This window comes from Pelmatolapia mariae, linkage group LG12, assembly GCF_036321145.2.
Source record: "Pelmatolapia mariae isolate MD_Pm_ZW linkage group LG12, Pm_UMD_F_2, whole genome shotgun sequence".
Lineage (NCBI taxonomy): Eukaryota > Metazoa > Chordata > Actinopteri > Cichliformes > Cichlidae > Pelmatolapia > Pelmatolapia mariae.
In genome coordinates, this window is record NC_086237.1 from 9,069,004 (window position 1) to 9,092,363 (window position 23,360).

General features: G+C 39.1%; 1 protein-coding gene across 4 annotated transcripts in view; it reads left to right on the plus strand.

Moving 5' to 3' along the window:
- unc5db (unc-5 netrin receptor Db) overlaps positions 1–23,360 on the plus strand; it is a 276,359-nt gene that overhangs the window by 189,760 nt on the left and 63,239 nt on the right. For 2 of the 4 annotated variants that reach the window (XR_010095284.1, XM_063489657.1), the window contains exons 8-11: positions 1,251–1,283; positions 6,572–6,757; positions 10,206–10,568; positions 21,178–21,262. Coding sequence is in view for 3 of the 4 variants with exons in the window: in XM_063489657.1 (XP_063345727.1) it covers positions 1,251–1,283; positions 6,572–6,757; positions 10,206–10,568; positions 21,178–21,262 (667 nt within the window). In the remaining variant the exon portion in view is untranslated. The remainder of the gene's footprint in view (positions 1–1,250; positions 1,284–6,571; positions 6,758–10,205; positions 10,569–21,177; positions 21,263–23,360) is intronic. The other 2 variants (XM_063489659.1, XM_063489658.1) reach the window with 2 other exon arrangements.

Below are 23,360 nucleotides of genomic sequence, written 5' to 3' on the forward strand. Positions count from 1 at the left end.
GCATTGCACTTTGTGTTGCAAGTCTTGGATGCAACAGCTTGGCCATATAAATGCATTCTGAAGGTCTCTACTGACTGTTCTTGAACTAATCTGAAGGCCACATGAAGTTTGTGAGGTCTGTAGCGACTGACTCTGCAGAAAGTTGACAACCTCTGCTCAATCTGCTCCTCAACATCCGCCGACCTCTCTCTGTGATTTTACATGGCCTACAACTTCGTGGTTGACTTGCTGTTATTCCCAGTACCACTAACAGTTGACTGTCGAAAATTTAGAAGTGAGAAAATTTCAAAACTGGACTTGTTGCATAGGTGACATCCTATTATGGTACCACTCTGTAGAGTGAATTCAGTGATTTAGATGAGTGAGTGAATACTTTTAGCAATATAGCATGTATGTGGGTGTGTGTGTTTGTGTGTGTATGTATATCTCTTCTCTTCCATGAAATTTAATTTAGATAATACTGGTTACAACAAAAAAACTCTTACACTTATTCATCCATAGCCGAACTTGCTTTAGATTGAAATGGTCACTTTCACTTCCATAATATGTATTGTGAACACCGATCAGCCACAACATTAAAATCCTACATGAATTGTGCAGGCCTCTGTTGTCACACCTAAACATGTTTGAGCTGCCAGACTACAGACAGCTCTATGGTTATTCTGTGCGGCCTGGCACTGGGCTGTAGTTCCTTTGGGTCTGGTGGGAGTGAGGCCTGAGTGGACCTGGCTTGTTCCAGTGCATCCTGCAAAAGCTCGTCTTACCATAGGCCTCCTTTTGTGTTCTTGGTGGATTCTGAGCAGTTTTTTTGGTGCAGCGTGCATTTGGTACATTGTATCCCCCAAAAGAATGTTGTTGTCAGTTTGGGGAAGGCAACAGAACACTGCAATGCAATGAGATAATCATTTTAGACAGTTAGACAGTGGTCTTAATGTTATGGGTGATCGGTGTAGTCTGGTAGAAAAGTATGACTCAGTCCTCAAACATTAGAGATCATTAGTTCACTCAGAGATGAGTTTACGCAATCTATACCTCACCTTCTTTATCTGTGATGCTTTGATAACTCTATTAAAACCTTCCAGGCCATTATGAGATCCAATATATCGTTTGTAAGTACAGTCAGTAGAAGAGCTTCCCTCTGTTCAGGGTGTTGGATCTGAGACCACATTTGATAGTCACTTCACAGAGGCTCAGACTTTAATCACCACTTTCTCTCCTCTTTGTCTCATTCTATCTCTCTGTCTTTGCAGATCGAAAGCTGCTACATGACGTTAAACCTCAAAGTGAGTCTTCCACTGTGGATTTCTTTCATCTTCTACTCCCCTGCCCTCCCACCTGCCATTGATATGTTATATGCCCTTAATTTTGAGCGCAAGAAATGCTATAGGCAAACTAGAGGAGTGACAGTCCTTTGCATTCTCTTAGCATGTACTCTGGAAATGGACAAATTATGAATTACAGTATTTAGTTCACCTTGATCTAAGCAGCTCTGGTGTTAACCCAGCAAACACTCATTACAAATTCATGTCATTATTCAGTGCTGAACTTTTATGACAACCGTGACATCACAGCTGTGTTTCTACTTTGAGCCATGAGATATATTGGTTGTGACAAGTGAACATGTGCTATGTTGTGGAGGATTAATGAGTTGTAATCATTGCAAATGAGCTAATTTGAGCAATTTACAGTGCTGTCCTTGCATTCCTGTGGTGGCTTTCAATCACTTGCCAGAGTTAGTCCAAGTAAGTGATTGTCAGGTGTTATTGTAGCTCCATTAGGTTGCCACTTCAAGATGAAAGTTGTGCCTACTACAAAAGCTTAAATGATTGAATGGGGAGTGCATAAAGCTTATATGTGGCAAGCAATCACTGGGGCTATACTGTATGGGGTCTGATTGCCTTTCCTGTGAGATATCCATCACAGCTATTGGACACAGACCAGTAGGTCTAAAGACAGCAAGGCTAATCACTCTCACTGTTACTAGCTTTAGTGTAATATGCCACAGTTTAACATTATGGTCTACTCCTTTCACCATATTCTCACAAAGTCACAAAATTTAGGTTTGTAAGTATTTGACTGACATTTTCTTTCTAGTTTTTCCAATATGCTACACCCTGGTGGTTTTTAAACCAGACTAAGTTAAGGTCAAGACTAAGATAAAGATAGAGTTCAAGTACAAAATTCCAGCTCAAGTTTAACAAAACTTTAAGAAAATTTTTACATAAACTGTAGTAATTACCACCATATTTACACATAGTTCCCCATCCTCAGAGTCTCAAAAGCAATTTGACAAACAAGCATGAGTTGAAATATAAAGATTTGTTTTTAATCTTTATAAAAATCTCTTGTAGTTAATGCCTTCCTTTAGTCTAGGACCAATGAATATCACTAAATATGGTTTCCTCCTGGCAGTTATTTCAGTTGCTGCTTGTTCGTGGGTTTGTCTCTCTTAGTTTTTTCTTTAGTAACTGAAAGCCATGCTCTATTGGGTTACGATCAAGTGACTGACTTGTAACTTGGGTTGCTTTTGCAGTATGTTTGGGATCATTATCCATTTGTACTGTGGAGTGCTGTCTGACTACTTTAGCAGCATTTGGTTGAACGTGAGCAGAGAATATAGCCCTGTACCTTTCAGAATTCATGCTGCGTCTATCAGCAATCACATTATCAATAAACACTAATGGCTGTGTTCCACTGGCAGTCATACATGCCCATTCGTGCATGCCTCCACTGTATTTAATAGTTTGTGATAAACTGCTCCTTTCCTTCTTCATATTGTCCTCTTACCATGATTGTGATACAAGATAATCTTAGTTTCATCTCTTCAAAGATTTTTCTTCATGTAGCCAACTTTTGATATGCTTTTGACAGTCCTACCTCTTTACTTGAGTTAGATGCTGTGAAGAAACTGTTGTTAACGAAAGAAGGAACTCTGTGAACGGCCACTGCAGTTGTTGTCTGTGGTCCTTTGGGGCTTTTAGTGTTGTTGAACTGGTCCATGCATCCATTCTTTTTAGGAATGTACCAGATTTTTTATTTGGTCAGTTTAAAGTTTTTTCTATCGCTCCGATGGCGCTGTTTTGTTTTGCAATGTAATGATGGCCTCCTTCGATTGTACTGATATCTATTTGGACCTCATATTGAGAGTTACAGTGAATAACTACAAACTGCGAGTTCAGCAACTGGGATCAGCTCCATATGTTTCATTCCAATTACACTGAGTCTCTGAAAATGGGGGACTATGTATGAAAATGGCTGTTATTGTTAACAGTTAATGTGTAATACTTTTGTTAAATTAAAAGTAAAAGTCTGCACTTCAATAACATCTTGACTGTTTGATTGAAAATTGACTGTGGTGGTTATGGATGTTCCAGTCGACTCACCCTGGGAAAAAAAAGTTGGACAAACTTGGTCTAAAACGAAGAAACACTCAGATATTAAGTTACATTGCAGAACAAGTTAAAGGAAAATGTCAAAAGTAACAAAGGCATTTTAAACCATTAATCACATTCTTCAAGGATGAGTCATGGTGCTTAAATGTGCAACAACTCACATCACACGTTGTCAACATTGCACGTTATACTCCAAAAAATGAGGAAGAAAAACACTTCAAATAAACCGATGTTGAATATGATATGGAAAAATATTACTACAAAAGATGTTCAAGTATTACTAAAATATGACAAATTAACATCCGAAAAACGAATAAAGTACACTGAAAAGTGTATCGTGCATTATGAGTGATGTAGGCTGTTTGAAAAGTCATGACAGCCACCAAAATTAAAATCTAAAATTAAAAAAAACAACATTCATCTTCTTCCACTTATCTGAAGTCATGGGGGCAGCAGCAGGGAAGCTCAGACCTCCCTCTCGCCACCTACTTCAGCTTTTCTGAGGAAAATGCTTTCCCAGGCTAGCTGATAGATGTAATCTCTCCAGCGGGTCCCAGGTCTACACCGGGGCCTCTTCCCAGTAGGATATGCCCAGTTGGAAAACTTTACCCAGAAGGCAACAGCCTTAGCTGTTTCCTTTCGATGTGGAGGAGTAGCGGCTCTACTCTGAGCCCGTCCCAAATGACTGAACTCCTCACCATTTTGCTAATTTCCGCCACTTCTATCACTGTCTCGTTCTGATAGTGTAAACAAAAGGATCAGGCCGAGATGAACAGATTTATGGCATTTCTCAACAGTGATGCACCATTTGGTGGCGGATGCCTACATAACATTTAGCGGGCATCACTGGACATCAATTAAAATTTTAACAATTGATGATGGTTAGTAAGTCTGGTACCGACTAGTGATAACAGCAACAATTAGTCAGGTAGTCAGCTAGTCATACACATCTCTAGTGCTGGTGTATAATAAAAGAAAAAAGCTAATGTCCAAGTACTTATGTTTTCTTATGATGTTATGCTAAGGATAGCAATCACAAATTCTGTTTTATAAAGGATATAGCCCAACAGCTGTGCTCCAGGTCGCTGTCGCCATATCTGTGCTGGTGTGTGTGTGTGTGTGTGTGTGTGCGTGCGTGCGTGCGTGCGTGTGTGTGCATTTTTGTCCAGTTATGGTAACCTTTGATTTCTCCACCCTACACTCTTTGTTTGATTGTGATTCATTTGGCTAAATATAAAATGATGAATGTAAATTATGAAGTTGATATAAGTATTTATTTATCACATTTTCTAGATGATGGATGACTTTTTTATTACTTTTTATTTTATTCTATTCTGTACAGTTGTATACTGTATTTATTCTTATTTTATTTTATTCTAATTTTTGCTTCATAACTTTTGCACTGTCCACTTCCTGCTGTGACAAAACAAATTTCCCACGTGTGGGACTAATAAAGGTTATCTTATCTTATCTTATCTTATCTTATCTTATCTTATCTTATCTTACTTGATGCTACTTTTTCAAAGTAAAATCAGATTTGTTAAACTAAACTTTTAATATGATGCAGAGGCACTTTTAATCAAACATTAAAAAAAATCATAGTCAAAGTGGTAAAGCATTACTAAAGGAAGATGCATGTAGCCCAAGCAGTTCCAAACAGGAGCCTTGTAGTGACAATCTGAAAAATCTGATGACAATTGTGAGTTATTTTTAACAACTCCAAAACAATTTAAATACATAAACAAATAATTAATGAAACTGTATTTCTAGTAAGACACTTAGAGTATATTTTTAAGTAAAATTTTGGTAGGAGTAAGAAGACCTACAGTGCTATTCAAGTGCTTCAGTGAAGTAGATATCTTTTGATATCAACTTGACTGTAGCACTGTAGCTTCTCTAGTTGCCATGTGAATATTGGATGTCATACCTCATTTCCTCCTTCTTGCTTTATTTTCAAACACATTGCAAAACTTGCTTGAGTTGGCTCTTGTATGTCCACATAATAACATCATTTTCTCCACTGTTTTTCTCCATCTCATCTTCACTCTCTGTGGGTCTTTATTATCACAACTAAGGCGATGCTCTTTTCTACACAACATTAAGGAAAAAGTCAGCTTCTTTCTGTTTAGGTAAAGTGATTCATTTACAGGTGGTAAATGGTATTAATTATTAAGTGAGCTGTGGTCATCATGTTGTTCCTTGCTTGTGGCACTACACTGCAAGCTAACATCGGATAAAAGCGTGAGAGTGATAAGACGTATATTAGATGGTGCTGATCTTCACTATCATGGTGTAACTTGTGCAATGTAGGTCTACAACAATTTGAAGAACATTGCACATACTGTATCCCTCAGTATCAGTATAATCACGCAAAAATAGTTTGCAGAATCTAAATGTTAGTCTTATTTTTGTTTAACACTATTAAATGATTATATTACAGATATGATTTTGTGAAAATTCAAGCTATCTATAGCTGGTAGCTAAAACCTAGCTAGCTGTGAGAGTCTGGTTATTGTCAGTTCCTAATGTTAGTTGATAAAGTATTCAATTTCGATAGCTACAGTGAGTTACATAGATTAGGTTTGGAGGTTTGGGTGAATTCGTTGACAAAATCATCAACACTCAGCAATGCAGCTAGCTGGTTAACCTAACCTTATTTGCTTGCTAAAGTTATCACTACCAAAGTAGTTTCTCCATTTTTCTCCATTTGTTTACTTTTATAGCTGACGCTGAGCTCCAATTCCATTAGACTGAAGCTTGGCCTTAAATGTTGAATTTTGTTGACCTATTCAGTATTGGACAGGAAAAGTGTCAGATTATTGCAGCAGAACATTGTATTCCAAGCATTTCTCATCTTTTTGAACCCACAATACAACTATGCTGCCCACAATTTAGTTTGAGATTGTTTCAGGTATGTGTTGGACAGTATCTAATGTAGCTTTGACCCACAGTCACAGTGGTATTGTTCTTTTTAAACATTGTTTAGAGTACCTAAAATGGCAATTCCCATGCTTTAATGAATTAAAACACTGATTATGTTGAATTTGAGCAACATAAATGGACATTGAGTGCCTGGCCATTATTTTTTTGTCCTATTCCCTTAGGCCATTACTTGAAGTGCTTCTTGAGGAATAAGAGAATTGAAGGTAGCCATTTTTTGTGTGTGTCTTGTGTCTCAGGTATGGAGAGCTCCAATGATGTGGCTCTGTACTCAGGCCTTGGAGCCGGCATAATCACCGTTGCAATCCTTGTGGTGGCTGTCATGCTGTACAGGAAAAATCACAGCGAGTACGGCGTGGACGTTATTGACTCCTCTGCGCTCACCGGGGGTTTCCAGTCTTTCAACTTCAAGAACACCAGACAAGGTAAGAGAGTGCCTTCGACTGCATGTTGACAAGAGACAGCGACCACAAGGCCAAACGGCAGCATCATCACAGACCTTTCTGACAGGGCCACCAGGTGATTGATGGCATTTGTTTGCATCAAGCAGAATGGTGTGCAACCTCCCTATCTGCTTAGGATTTATACCTAAATCCATAATCAGTGAAAGAACTAGTCCTTCTATTTTGACAGACCTGCTCCTCTGTTATTGTGAAGTGGTAGATAATCAATCTCTGATAGACACCTATGCTACCACCCCTCCTCCCTGCAGACCACACATTTGAATGTCAGGCAACCAATATTCTCCATTAGATTACACTGGCCTAAGCCACTGATGGGTATGGAACAGAGAACATCAATTCAATTTCTGTTGGGTGCAGCGGTAACTTTTGTTGCTTATACGACTGTGGCCATCCCAGACAGCCTCGCTAAAGGCATCCACATGACCGTTCCTAACACTTCTGGGTTAGTGCATGTGATAGCCATGGCGCTGACAGGTGATTCATCCTCAGTGCATCGGTGAAGAGTCCCATCAGGGGCCTACACTCTACCCCACAGCACCTCCAAGGCCTAGGGAGCCGGTCTAATCCCCCACCCGTTGTCATGGCATTGGAAAGGTGCGAGACAAAACACCAGGTCTACATTCAGCAGGTCATCAATCCTATTTAAATAGGCCAGTTCTCCTTACAGCCTACCTGCTGTGCCCTCGACCAGCAACAATCACTCCTTTCCATTTTCTATTGAAATGTAGAACACCTTCTTCCACATCTCTTTCCCGCAGTTTGTTTTGAAGGAAGTTGTTGAGGCATTTTATACAGGCCTGCACGTTCCATGATTGCATTGTTAAAGTTTTACAATCCTTTTTATAAACATGGCAAGAAATTAAATGCTTCCTTGAGGATGGAAATACCTTACAAAGTCTTTGTTTAATTGTATCTTAATAGCATTTTCATGCCCAATAATTACTAGCAAGAAAAATTTTTTTAAAGAAGTTCTTAAATGCTTTCGGATAGCTCTCTGCTATCAGAGTGCAGAATGAGTCTTTGGACCTGACCCTGTCTCTGTGCATTACTTCTCCTTCTGAGTGATTTTTAATCAGAAGCCCAATTCCAAACCTATCCCTCAAGGTATTCAACCTGAGGTACATTTCATTAACTTCTCTCATCTCACCACTGCCATTCCATTTTCGCTGCGCCATTCTTAAAGATGCACACTCAAGCGATAATCAGATCATTCTCCACTCGACCGGAGGGGAGAAAATTTTGCAGTGATCGAATGTCAGCTGCAGAGGGGTAATGTCCACCAGAGTGCAGCTCTGACCAAGAGCCAGAATATCAGCAGAGCTGCCTGTGGGTTCACTTGAAATGAAAAATGTGTCTTTTTTATCCATTTCTTTGGGAACATCATCTTTAGTGGCAATTACCAGGTAATGTTACCCGCATCATATGTGCTGGTGCTTTGTCATTTGGAATGCAGGCACGAGAGTGGTGAATGATAAAGTATGTTAAATCTGCAATGGTATTAATACAGTATACTGCAGTGGTTTCCACATGGTACACAGAGGCACACTGGTGTGCTGTGAGCAGAACTGTAAATGGTAAATGGACTGGTTCTTATATAGCGCTTTTCTACTCTATCTGAGCACTCAAAGAGCTCCTGAGGATTTTGTAACAATATATTATTTTGATATAGTTTTGTAATATTTACTTCATGAACAACTTTTCATGCTTTTGCCACATGGTGAGGAGAGTATGACACCATACTCAAACTGTTGAGGGAAAAATCTATCATTTTCTTGTATTTAACAAAATATAACACACCAACAGTGCAGACAACCCATTAGACCTTGTTTTTTGGTAATAAAATTCCAAATTTTTGATGGAAAAAAATGGTTGATGGTGTTTTTTGTTTTGTTTTTCTTGTTTTTTTGTTATGTCAGTCCGACACTCGCTTTCTGCCTCTCTTTTTGGACTTTATTGTTTCAGTTTTTTCAGCTGACTTTCTCCTGCTTTTTGATTTTTGTTTGTTGTTTCCCCCCTTAGCAGTGCAGGCTTCTCTTTAACAACAACCTGTTTCCTTATAAAGACAAATAGAGACATGGCAATATGCACATTGTAGGTGTAGCAACCACAAGCTGTTGATACAGAAACTGATTCACTAACATATTCTAACACTAACAGAACTGACCACGTTTCACAAAAGCAGTGGTAATTTTTCAAGTGTACACATCTTTGCTCAGGGTACAGGGTACTCAGGTTACCCTTCCTGCCATCATCTTAAAAGGGATTTATATGTCCTCCTGGAATTAAACCAGCAATCTTTTACCTGTGAAAGGAAAAAATAAGGGATAAAGTTTTGAAAGAATAAGTGAAAAAGCAACACACACTCCAAGATGCTCATCACAAATCACATACCAGGTAATTAATGACTTCCCTAAAAATAAAACAACATTAGCCTCCTGCTTTGCACCCCTCGCCTGGCAACAGCTGGGCAGCAAGGACTCAATGACTTCACTGTTATCTTGGCTGGCTCATCGAGGGGCGCGGCACGTCTGCCAAATCGATGCGGCGTGCTCCTTGCTCTGTTTGGCAGCGTCGTCAAATCTAATGGTCACAGATGAAGACGCCTCCCTCTCACCTCCCTCCGTAGGCTGCTGCTGGGTTCATGCTGGGAGATGAAGGACTCCCCTCATTTACAGAGCGGTCACATAGTTCCTCGTGGCCCTCCCTCCTGTCCTTCAGGAGGACAACTGGGTGTCCAGAGGAGCTGACTCCAGCAGATGGATTATGGAGATCAAGCTGTGGGTGTGCTTGGTAATTAAATCTAACGCTCTGACCGTGGCTCAGAGCCCTGGACCTTCTGTCCAGGTTGTGCTCCCTTACCTCTGATGTAGCGGCTGCCTGCCCGGGCATGTTGTTTTAATTGCTGCTAGAGTTTCATTGGTCAGCTGCAAGAATTTTCAGGCGATGTGGCCTTTAAACCTGAACTGACCTGGATCAGTGCTATCTGGGGACATCGAGATATTTGTATTAATTTTAAATATTAACGCTGATTTTAATATTTTGTTCTTTTTTTCTTTTGGATGAAATGACAACTCAGTTGAATGTAATCTGCTGCACTGTGCTGCAGACAGAGAGCCTGGATAATATTTAATCCATGCAAAGTAAGATGTTTTCCAGCTTTTAAACATCTTTGATTTTTTTTTTTTTTTTTTTTTTTGCTTTCCTAAATCAAGGCATTAAAAAAATACCAGAATGGTACAATCTTGACCTTGTTTAGTTGTATCTGGGACAACAGTGAATTTCATTATCCCATGTGAGTGCTGTTTAGGTAGGGCTTTGATTCATTAGTTAAATGAGTTCCCTGCATAATACAGGTCCCTTGTGAGCAGGGCTTCTAGGTGACTTGTGTGCTGTCTTTCCATCTCTGTAGGAAACCCGTTGCTTCTCAACTCCTCCATGCAGCCAGACTTAACAGTGGGCCGGACATACAGCACTCCCCTCTGCTTCCAGGACAGCACAGATAAAGAGCTCTTTGACCCCCTGCCAGACATCAAGGTCAAAGTTCAGAGCTCCTTTATGGTTTCACTAGGTGTGGCCGAGAGGGCGGAGTTCCACGCCAAAGCCCCAGCCGAGACCTTCCCGCGAGATCTGAGCCGGGACTATTGCAGCACCATGGACAGAAGGAAGAAGGGCCTGCTTACCCTCAATGGGCCCTTCAGCTCCTGCAAAGAGCCGCTGAGGACCACCGGTGTGTTTGGTCACCATGGAGGGAGGCTGGTTGTGCCAAACACAGGTGAGCTTTACAGAAAAGTTGCTGGACTATAATGCAAAACCATAACCATAATTTTCCACCAGTTTTCTTGCTTTAGTTTTTTTTTGCTTCCTCTTACCTGTGCGTCTTGAAAGCATAGTCTTTCTTTGTTGCAGTTCATTAAGGCAAACAGCAGAGTGATTCTCTAGAAGGTGGGCAGGACTGCTTAGAAACAGGTCCACATCAGTAATCAGCAACCATTTTAGCTTTCTTTTAAAACAGAAAATTATTACTGTCTTAACCAAAGCATATTCAAGGAGCACCATATCAACGTATCATGAAAAAGAAAAAATGCTAGCGTGACACAGCAGATGCAATAGTAAAAGTATAACAAACCATCGATTGAATCAGAAACTATAAAGCAGGATTTACAGGTTACTGCTGATTGAACTTGAAGTTAAAGACCTCCTAGAACGCTGTATTTCTTGTTGTACGAAGCAGCTAGGGTGTTTCTCAGAGGTCAGCGGCTCACAGAGGGGAAATAAAAGATGCGATGTGTCTGTCAGTTTAGTGTGAAGGATTAATCTCTTGCCCTGACAGTAAAAGTGACTCAGCATCGTCTGGGGCTTCCCAAATATGCATCACATGTTCTCAAGCCGAGATAAAAAGTGCACACATAATGCAGATGCTAATGCCAAGTTCAGACTACACAGTGGAAGCTGAGAAGATATAGAGCAGCGGGTCCAAAAATAAGCATAGGGCAGTTGTTTTATCCCATGTAGCGTATCATAGCTGACAACCACCGAAGCCACGTCTTAGACACCTCGTGACATTCTAACAAAAAGACAAGCCCGCCAGAACTGATATTTTTAACTTCTCTCGACCTCCTATGACAATCTCCACAATTTGTTTTGTGACATTGACTAATAGGAGCAGAGAGCTCTCTGGCTTGCATGGCAAAAGAAAGAATCCAGAGAACAGGCAGCCCACACTGTTCCAACTGAAAGGTCCACAGTCACAGAGTCACAGTCACTAGCATACACACGAATTTATGCACAAGAATAGATTCTACATTTTGCTTTGGGAAGCCGGTTGCTGGCCCATCCCTACTTATGAAAGACTCTAAGCTGTGACCAGTTGAGGTCTGCCGTGTCTCTCTGACTCAAGTCACTGCAAGATCAGACAGAAATAGGTTGAATAGCTTAAATGACCAACTCACTCCTAAACTCCAGGCTCCCCAGAATATTAAGCTTATTTTTGCATTTCTTCAGAGTATTGTTTCAGAGAAATACATTGAGGAGTTAAAGTTTCTGTTGTCTAAGGATAACACGTTTCCATTATCCATCTTTTAAACTTTTTTATGCTACAGTCACACTGGAAAAAAAATTGTTGGCGACTGCAATGAACAAGTGACCTCTCACAGTCAGTTGTTTCAAAGCGACTCTGGTGCGTCCAGACAGCAATAAAACAGCAATAAGGCGGAGTCAGTCTGATGGCAGACTGAGAGCAGATTTGTGACTGAATGGGGTCAAGCTGGCAATTACATGCAATCTGTCTGTGATAATATGGCAATTAACTGTGATAAATGGGCGAAAATCACAAATCTGTTGCCATCTACTTATGACGAAGTTCGCATTAAACCTCTGAAGTCAGAGTCATAATATGTGCTAACCCTAACCTCAATCCTACCCAATACTCTGGGAGAGCAGCACCAACCACTACTATACAATCAGTTGGCAAGCTGTTGACGTAAGTCCTCTGTTGCAAAAAGACATGTCGCAGACAAATTGCACTCATTGGCGCAGATGGACTCAGATTGATTGATGTGTGTTGGCAATCCGTCTGCATTTATAAATTAGACAAGATTATATGCAAACCTTTGCCAGTCTTTGTCCAAGAGAGATTGCATTCAAGTTGCCCCATGATAGTTTGGAGACAGGTTCCCTCCCACCAGCTGATGTGTACAATCACCTTGAGACTGAAATGAATCCCTGCAACTACTTGCAGCTGGTTCCTGAAATTAATTGTAATCACTGGGCAACCATCAATTTTTCCTAGCTGCAAACAGGTTGCTGTTCTATTCTGGTGTAACAAAGCCAGGAGTGGTCACATGAATCTAGGGTTTCTAGCTGTGATCATGTTCAGATTAAAAAAAAAAAAGGGGGGGGGGGGTGTCACAAATATGGACTAGCAGCAGTCGCTGAATTTAAATAAAAAAACAAACAAACTATAACATATGAAAAATCCACCGAAGGTAAAAACATGTAATAAAAGCTGAAATCAACACAGCTGCTGTAGCCAAAGCAGCAGCCCGTGAGTGTGCATGATAAGAAAAAGCATTGTGCAATATGTATAGAATTATAAAGCACTGTATGAGTGCACTGGAAAAAGTGCTATAAATAAAGTCCATTTAAAGCCCGGAGGCAAGGCTGGCAGAAATGCTGACTGTGTCACTTAACAGGCTTATCAGCATCAGTGCCCCATCATTACATCAAGAGAAGATCTAGCTGTTGTTTGGTATTTGTGTTAAATTAATGTCTTTCTTTAATGTATTGCTCCTGTGGCAACCCTGGCAGTACTAACATGAGAGCAAGCAAACAGTAAATATAAAATCATTCAAACTACTAAAAAGGTTTGCTTGCAAATTTTATAAAAGGTCAGCAATTGCAAGGCTTAGTTGCCCAGCCATTCATATGTTAGCCTGTCTGTGTTCCCCCATGGGAACTATCCTACCACCATGACACTGAAAACCTACAGCAAAACCTGAAGCCACGTTGGTCACTAAAAGCCCTCCTGTGAATTATTTATTTACCCTCAAACTCATTAATTTTCAACTGACTACTTTTGTAGAATACTTAGAGTATAAAACTTAATCGATTTATAAGCGAAATTAAATGCAGGGCTTGTGCTCTACCTACAGCTGTACCTATAAAGAAACATGCTATATACACACAGATTTACAAATAGATGTTTCCTGAATCGATGTTGAATATATATATAAAAAGTCATCAGTTGGAAAGGACAAAGAAAATGATAATGTAAATCACCTTGTCAAAGTTTGTCCTAAACAAATGGCACATATCATTACTATATAACAACTATTAGTACATGAACACACTCCTTAGACCCTGTAAGCTGTTGCTAAGATCCATCTGTGCTGTTGCCAAGGCAGGTAGCTGTTTGTTATTCCTCCACGTCCTCGTGGGCTCTCTCAGGCAAACGGGGGTCACGTTGTCATCATGTCCTGCCAACACAAATGGCTGGAGGAGTCTGCGTGAACTGTGCCAACCACTGCACTTACAGCCCTCTTCTGTGGTCCTCCCATATACACGGTGGTGTTCTTCGGCCTGCATGGAGAGGTGAAGTGAAATCAGCCTCCTGCGGTCATCTTTTAGGCTGAAGGTCTGTGTGGAGAAGTCTTTGCTATCAAGAGCAGAACTCGCACGGTGTGTCTGCAGGGACTTCTGTTCATTAGACTGAACAGGCAGCCATACGCAGCACTTCACTGCAGATTACTGGAGTTCTCCAGTCACCTTAGTGATACAAACCAAAATAGCAACGTTCCTTACATCTGTTCAGCCATTTTTAAGGAGTGGATTCACACTACATCTCCCACACAAAAGCAGGGGACTTGCAGCTTTGAAGAATTAATTAAAATTTCATTAGAAATGAAAGACCGTGCAGCTGATTCTGTCTTTGAAAACAATGTCCTAAATTACTCTGGATAATTCACAAACCCCACTTTCAGCATTTTCAGTAGTTGTACCTATTTTCTACCAAAGAAATAAATCCTTTCACAGTGGCCATGAAGCTTAAGGAAGCACTCTTAATCACTTTAAAGGTACTTTTGATTGTTTAAACTTTCTAAATGAACAAAAACTATGAGTCTCAGAATTATTTGAGATAGTGTTAGCTTAACATTTGCACAAGTTACTATCATACTAAAGCAATTTATTTTGGTAGCTAGAAGAGCTTGGAGTTTGTTTATTTGTTTTTAAAAACTAATATAGAACCTGATTAATTAGAAGCAATTCTTTCCAGATAGAAGTACAAAATTATTTTAGTTACACAGAATTTTTTGGCAGAAAACCTTAGTGTGTTTGTGGATGGAGCTTTAAACTACCCTGTTAAGGACACAAAAGTTAACCACGAAGCATTTGCAATGAAGCTAAGTGTAAATCCTACAGCTATGTAGCCTGTTTATTAGCTGCATTCACTGTTCACTGCCTGTCAGGCTCATGGCATAGTTAGAATGGCTTTGTCTTGACATTTAGCAGAATTTTTTCAAAGTTCCACATTTATGACACTGTGTTCTTGCATGTTTGACATTTGATTTGCTTCAATGTTTCTAGACATCAGGAGATGCTTTCAGCTTTTCAGCACATCAGCCCCTTATATCCTAGTGTATTGTGTTTGATATATACATTTTTTGTGAGTTTTTGAGACTTCTGCATATTTCGTGTGATTTTTTTTCTGCACCAAAAGCTGAAGAAATAGCACAATACATTTGTATTGGATGTAGCAAATATGATGCAAATTAAAAGTCATATTAATTAATGTGCAATGAAACTTTTTAAATTCTCTAAACACTTCATTTTCAAATAATTTGACTTTTCTGGCAATGGTTTCATGGTTAGGGGTCTAAAATGGTCTTGAAGAAACTCACTGACAACAATACAATTACAAACAACATGAAATACAACTTGCTCTGCAGGAGACATTCTTTCTGTTGAAATATTGTGAATCCCAGTGCTGAATAATCCCATAGAATTCCCTGGAAAGAGGGATCATCCCTTTACAGTAGACCTCTACCTGCCTGTGGTCTACCTAGCCTGTGGCCTCTCAATTAAATGCATCCAGAATACCTGAGAACTTCACTGCAAGTGTATACGAACACTAGATGATTCATACCGTGCCCAAACACATTTGACCCCCCACACTCCAGTACGTGTGACTAGTGTGATCATTCCGTGCTGTGCCACGATGCAGTTAAGTGAACTGGGATCTGGTGGACCTGGGTGTGGTTCAGTTGTACTATGTTATGTAATCAATGTCTGCACCACATCACAGAACTCCAGTCATCCTCATCTACGTCTGCCTCTGTAAAAGTCACATTAAGTAATTTACAAACATCTGAGCAGATCGTGTCTCACTGCTTCCCTAATTAAGTCATAAAAATCACAAACCTGGTGCTCTGCAAGATCATGTTTCAAGGGTGCAAATGTGCCTGAGAGAGAGAGAGAAAGAACGCATAAGTTGAGATGAGTTGAGATGCTGAGACAAAGTGAAGTGCACTTGAGCCATGAAGTGGCCGTGGAGGAGTGGTGAGTAGGTACAATGGTGCACAGTGCGAGGTAAGCGTGCCTAGCATCGGTATCCCCTAAGACTCAGCTCCTTTTTAAACAATGTCCAAATCACTACTGACACAGAACCAACCCACCTGTCACTCTGCCGTCATCCATTTGTCATGAGCAAGACGTTGAGAAACTCAGACTACCTATGAAGGGGCCAGTTTGTCTCAACCATACACAAAATGAATTTCACAGTATAGTAAAAAAAACCAAAAAAAACTGCTTTTCAGTGTTTCCACAGTGCAGCGCTTTCACTTTTAATGGCCATTGTTTGCAAGTGAGATTTTTTTATTTTTGTTTTATTGGGTGATCAGAACCCTTATAGCAAGGGGTTTAACTACTCAAGAAAGACAGTTGCAATTGACTCTTCCTACCAATTTCTTTGTCACCACCAGCGCAAGCTCCCCAACATGTGAAACACAGCTTTATTAAAAACAGACAAACTCTAAAGAATGCCCATTTCAGACATGACCAAGTTATTACAAATACACACTTTCCATAAAGCTGCCAAAACCCTTTATCTGTCATCTCCCTCGCTGCTCCTCTGAACCTTTTATTTGTAAAGTAGGGCCTTTGTATGCTCGCTACACTTCAGTGTGAATGCTCTGCCATTCACACTGCGGCAGATGAATAGTGTGAAGCAACAGAGGACGGGCAGTGTTGATCTTTTAACATGCTGTGAAAAAAATCCACTTGCTTCTTCAAAGCTGTTGTGTAGCTGACTGGGAGATCAGAGTGAAAAGAAAGAAATGTTTACAGCTTAACTTAAATCACATATTGATTCAGTCACTTATTTTCTGTAGCCATTTGTGTATATTCAGGCTGATCAGCTAAGCTCTTAGACTACTAAGACCTAAGGGGAAAAAATAACAGTGTTTACTCAGATTATGTAGGAATAACAACCTCCTACACATTTTACTGAAAAACTTCAGTTTTGTTTACCGAGAAACAGGTTTTACTCATTGTGACCCACTGGCCACTCATCTTCATATTTTCCCCACAATTCCTAGATCTTTCCTAACAAAGGATGTTTACCTCTTTAGGCGCTTTTTAACATTTCTGTTTTTCCCTTAATTTTCAGCGCATACGTGGATATTTTCATGATTCACCAACAAAAATAAATAGCAATATATTTTGCAAATGTTATTCTGTACATGGTCATTATGGCACATGAGGTATATCAAGCAATGCTTGAGCTATCAGATAAAAAAGCATGTGGTTAGACCATATTTTTGCTGAACATCTTAAACATGCCAGTAATAAGCTGGCATCCATTTCTTTCCATCTGTTTTACTGGTTGCATGATCCATGGCTTGTTGCCAGACCCAGTGTTATCTGTTCTGTTAGTGCCGATCATTAAGGATTAGGCTAGGAAAGTCAGCAGTCTTGATAACTACAGGCCAACACTATTAGCGAAGACAACATCAAAAGTTTTAGAAAGAAACTGGCTCCATAGATTACATATGTTCATTAACTTCACTGATAACCACTTTGGCTTTAAACTCAAGCATGGTGCTGATTTTTGTATATATTCTTTGAAATAAACTTTAAACCAATGTAGAAGACAGAATTCATCACTTTTTATGTGTTTTTATCAATGCCTCCAAAGCTTTTACGTGTGTAAATTATAAAGTTACTTGCTAAGTTCAGTCAAAGAGGGGTGCCAAATACATCATGAAATTTCTGGTTTAACTGTAAAAGACAAGCAGACATTGCAAGCTTTTACATTTCTGCCCTGGTTGGAGTTAGTGATGGAGTTAGACAAGGAGAAATTTTGTCCCCAATTCTTGTCAATGTTTATGTTGATGATTTGTCAAAGAAATTGAGAGCCTATATGGGATGCATGGTATTTTATTGATCCATTTTATGTATACAGATGATCTTGTTGTCTTTAGTCTTAGCAGTGCTGGTCTCCAGCGGCTCTTTCACATACGTTCTCCTTGCTGTATGACGTTTAACATGATATCAGATACAATGTCTGTAAAAGAGCGCTGTAGATTTGCAGAAGCAAGTAAGGACAAATATCAAAGATTTCCAGAGTTGAAATTGTCAGATAATCATTTTACTGTCTTTAACAAGGTCAGATATCTTGGACGTCTCACATGAAATGTCAGATGATGATGATATTTTAATGGAAATGTTGGATGAAGTGTGCATACCTCTTAGGTAAATTTAATGCATGTGTCGATAGGGAGACCATTTCTTCATTTAGAACATAATGTGTACACCTCTGTATACGAAAGACCTTTGGACAAATTATAGGAAAGCAAGTTTATGGAAACTTCATGTAGCTTTTATTGAGGCTTTGAGGTTATTACTGAATAAACTGAGATGGCTCAGTGCAAGTGAGATGTTTGTAACTGCTGGAGCCACTACATTTAAAGTTTTATTAACACATCTCATTGATAAATCTATTTGCATGCACATGAAGCAGATACAAGGTTTAGCACCGCACGTTATCACTCTTCATTGTGGAGACACTGGTATAGTTGCAGGAAGGTGATTTGGGTGTATTTTTATTTGTTTTTCTCTTGTTTTTGTGTTACTGTATGTGATTTGTTTTGTTTCTATGGACATAAAGATTGACTGAATAAAAGTTGATTGATAGTCATGAAATTATGTTGCAGCCAGGTGCTGCTGATCATATACACTTGATTAGCTTTATCATCAGCAAGGCTGAGCACCTTTATGTAGGCAGTAGTTTTGGAGTTTTTTGGTCTGGACCTGTCAGGTGCATGTTAACACATCGTGGACATTCCAGCAAATTCATCCTAAGGTCAGAAAAGCAGGAAAATCCAAGCTGATGGGTTTTCACAATGTAATGTGAAGTGATTTTTTCTTTAATTGTTTATATTGGTTTTTTTGCTGTTGTTAAAGTATCTTTTCCATCATCACTATAGGTCATCAAAAAAGAAAAAAGAAAAGAAAATGCAGTTGAAAGAATGGTCTGGACTTTTACATCAAAAAAAGCAGAGCCACACACTGAAATGAGAGAGCAGCCAAAAGTAGCTTCTTACTTTGTTTGGTCATAAGAGGCTGAATTACATGCTTGGTTAATTTTTTTAACAGACTTGGGTCAAAGGTATTTTTTTAACCAGTTTTGTGGCTGAAGGGGAAAAAAGTGTAGTTTAAAGAGCGTACAATCATATGACAAAAACATCTGTTGCTAAATCCCTTAGCATCCGACTGGTGTAGCCATGTTTAAAATGAGCCCCATTGTGCTGGAAACTGTGTGCATGAACATGATTGCTGTTTCAACAGTTAAAACCTTCACTTATCTTGCACATGATCAGAGTCATTGTCTGCTTCTCATCCATAGCAGCCTTATGTAAGTCTTCATTGTAGCCTCATGTAAGCATAAAATGCCAAAACCTTACATGTAAACAATAAAATGTTTTCCATTGTTTTTGAGTTTCCCTCACTAACATTATCTGTACCAAGAAATATCCAATAAATATATAAAATGTTTGTGCTAATTGGTTGAAATTCAGAAGTGAAATACTAAAATAGTACTCGGTGCCTGTTTGCCTCAGTCACACATAACTGCAGGCTAAATTTTGATTACTTGAATACACTAATTAGTTGTTGTTTCTTCTTTGAAAAAAAGTCAATAAATAAGAAAATCCAACTGATTTTTGCAAAAAATATTTGTTTTATAATTTTGTAGGGACTGTTAAAGAGCTGCATGCAAATATTCTATCAATAACTCCAGTGCAACTTAGTCACAGTAACTCCCACAGCTCTGCCTGCTTATTACACTTTTTTCTGCAAGCTTTGTTTGCTAACCCATTAATTTGTTATTTTTCTCATTCGCTTACAAGAAATAACTTCATAGTTTATTTAAAGTTCATATTTGTGTCATTGATTCCCCCTCATCAGTATGGAAATTGTTGCTCTGTTGTGTAGCACTTTATACTCAGGAGGACGGTTATATAAAAAGTAAATGCTTCAATATAGCTAATTAGCGACAATAATGTTGCTTGTGAAGCTCGCACACAAGAATTTCACTCACGTGTACTGTACCAGTGTACCTGCACATGTGATGTGACAATAAAAGTGATTTGATTTGATTTGATTTGATTGATAAGCTACATTTATATTACATTTTCTGACTCTACATCCTCCCAAAGCCTAGCAAAAGTCAAAAATGCTTACTGGTTACCAACAGGGCAAATTTACAGATGTAGTTTCAGTGGGACTTGGAACAGAAATGATTGCACCCACACAAGGAAAGTCAATTATTGGCAGAGAGAGAATGGTTTCACCTCCAAATTTCTGTTTAAAATTCCATTGTGACCAGAACTTTGTAATGAACTCTGTGACGTCTTATATCTGAACTCTCCAATACATAGCAGTGTAAAATAGACCATGTGGCTTGGTACCAGACAACACATATAGTTGACTGCAAACCTTAAACTGCAGCCGCTTGGAAATATTTGCACTAAAGCAAAAAAAAAAAAAAAAAAAAAAGACACAAGGTTAATAAAATTCATTTTTGTCACTGTGGTCTGCTCACTGAAACTTTTTCCCATTGAACCATGATAGTAAAAAGCATCTTGACCTCCACCAAGCAGATTCTTTGTCTAAATATAGAAATATTTTACCAGCCTGGGATGAAATTTAAATAATTCAATCCAATCAGTGTTTTTCAATTCAAGCTCATCTATATAGCGCTAAATTGAAACAATAGTTTCCTCAAGGCTATTTATATTGTAAAGTAGAGACCGTAATAATGTAAAGAAAAGCCCTATGAGCAAGCACTTGGCAATGGTGGAGGAAAAACTCCCCTTTTAACAGGAAAAAACTGCCGTTAGATTGATGGGCAAGTATTTGCTTTGACCAGTTAGGGTTGGGTGGATGGAGACAGGATGAAAAGTTTGAAGTACAGTAACATCTTCTATCTATTTCTATCTTTGCTAACAACCAGTCAAGAATCAGAAATCCCCAAATGCCAGTGCTTCACCGAGTCCTCCCGAAATACTCTAGGCTGTCTTATAGCTAACTCTATAGAAAAGTAGTATTCATGTCTTCATTTGCTCATGATATGTGAACACTTTTTAGATATGCCAAAATAAGCCCTTTTTTATTGTACTCCCGTTGAAAATCAGCATGACTATTATAACACTTAGAAGCCCAAGTCTAGGTCACTTTTTTCTTTGAGGTGAACTGAAGCGCTCATAAATATCTACATAACCCCAGCATGTATGACATGCTCTTATTTTGCCCTATGCTGTCAGGCTGCTGGAGGAGTTGCTGCTGACACAAATGTGTGTGTGTGTGTGTGTGTTTGTGTGTTTCAGGGGTCAGCCTCCTGGTGCCTCATGGATCCGTGGCTGAAAATATGTCCTGGGAGATGTACATGGTGATCAATCAGGGAGAAGCAAGGTGAGGCCACAGTTTACCTAAATATCATTTGAAGCATCTATCTGCCTGTCACTCTCTCTCTATCTTATCATCCATCTGCCCTGACTCTCCATCACCTGTCCTCGCTGTCCTGCTTTGCTCTAATTATTTACCATCTTCTATTACTTTGTTTGCAGCTGCAGTATCAGCGCTCTGTCATTGGGGGATGAAGGAATTCGATTTAGGCTTTCTGACTCAGAGAAATATGTTTTCTTACTGCCTGTTGTCTGTGTTGAGTTTAGCTTAATGAGCCTGTGTTTTTGTTATCATGTCTGCTTCAGGTCTGTCTTCCAAGTATGAAATTTCAACCAAAAAAACAAAATTTAATTTAAAAAAATCAAGCTTTTTAAAGATCAGTTAGAGGATTCCATGTCACTGTCTCTAAACATTGTAAGAGGATGGCAAGACAGTCTGAGTGTAACACACATATGCTTGTGCTGTCTTTCATACTATTCACACAGCCTTTTAGAGCCAATATGAGAAGTTGTTTATGATGTGTCTGAGGCAGTTGGCTGACAAATCTTGCATCAAACAAAGACTACAGATACTCTTCTTAGGCTAAAAAAATACATTGATAATGAAAGGAGACTTCACAAGATATTACACATCAGACTCCTTTTTTCCATCATGGTTTGTAGTAGTCAGGATATAAAACTGTTCTGGAGGAACTTTGTTTTATTACTGATTAATAATGGATGATTGAGCTGCTGAACCATTAATGCTTGACCCTGTACTATCTCCTGTAAATTACATATGGAAAGCAAAATGCAAAAAAAAAAAAAAGTTTCCTGAAAAACCATTCATCAGGAAAGCTGTAATTATTTTTTACCGGTAATGCAATCAAAAGCTTTTGATTTGCAGGTTTTGATTCTGAACTGCAGAATGCAAAAACAAACGCCTGCACTGATGGAAAAGAAGGTGGGAGCACATCTAAAAAAAAATGGAGGCACTAATCAAAAGGAGAGTTTGCTTTTGTTGAAATTAGTGATTTACCTCTGCCTTTGAAAATTGTCTTTGATGAATGGTTTGCTCTCAAGTAAAATATATGTGACTAAATCCAAAATAAATTAAATGTCAGACAAAATAAGAAATGCCAGGTACATTCATTGGCTAAACACATTAGCTAACTATCATTTTAATGTTAGCTAATGTACCTTAGCTATAGGCCTATAAGCTTATCATTTGCTGTTAATCATTTTTTATGTTAGAGCTTGAAAAACTATAAAGAAGTCATGTGAAGAAGAAGTCAAGAAAGGTAATAAAGAATCAATAGATGGAAAGGCAACCTGTCTCAAACTAGTTGTAGCCCCGCACTGACTGACTGCAGCTTGGCGTCACTCTCAGACAGATTGGCCAAGGATTGTAAATAATTGTCTAATTTGTAAATGCAGACAGATGGCAATACATTGCAGTCAATCTATGTCAATCAACAGAGGATTTGACTCAACTGGTTGCCAGCTGGTTGCATTCTGGTGTGTCATTTTCCCATCCTGCAGTAACTATGTAACTGTTTTTGGAGGAATTTCTTGAATTCTGTTTCAGATCCATCAGTTTCTGGCTGGACTCTGCATGGAAGCTGTTACAGTAAATTTCTGTGTCTATAGATGACAACAAGTTTGCAATCTTTGCTAATTTATCACAGTCAATCACTTTATTATCCTAGATGCAACTGTAACTGCCAACTTGACCCCATTCAATCGCAAACTTATAACAGACAGACTCCACCTTATTACCAACTGATGGCGGCTGGTGGCAGACCTGGTTCCTCTCCAAACTCTATTTATATGCTATAGTCACTTCGTTTGAGTGACTATAGCATTAATGTCAGTAGCATATTATTGGTACGATATGTATCAAGAAACTTTTGCTTAATTATGGCTTGTTTTTTGCTGTGGCCCTCTGATCATTAACAAACCGACCAATCGACCTTGCTACAATCACTGCCGCTCAGTAGTTCAGCACATTTTTTTCATTTCCAAAAGCAGCTGCTTAGTATAGTTTTTGACCAGCGGGAAATAATGCATTTGTTTCCTCTAGATAGTATTTCAGGCTCCAGAAAAGCTACAGCTACTGTATAAGG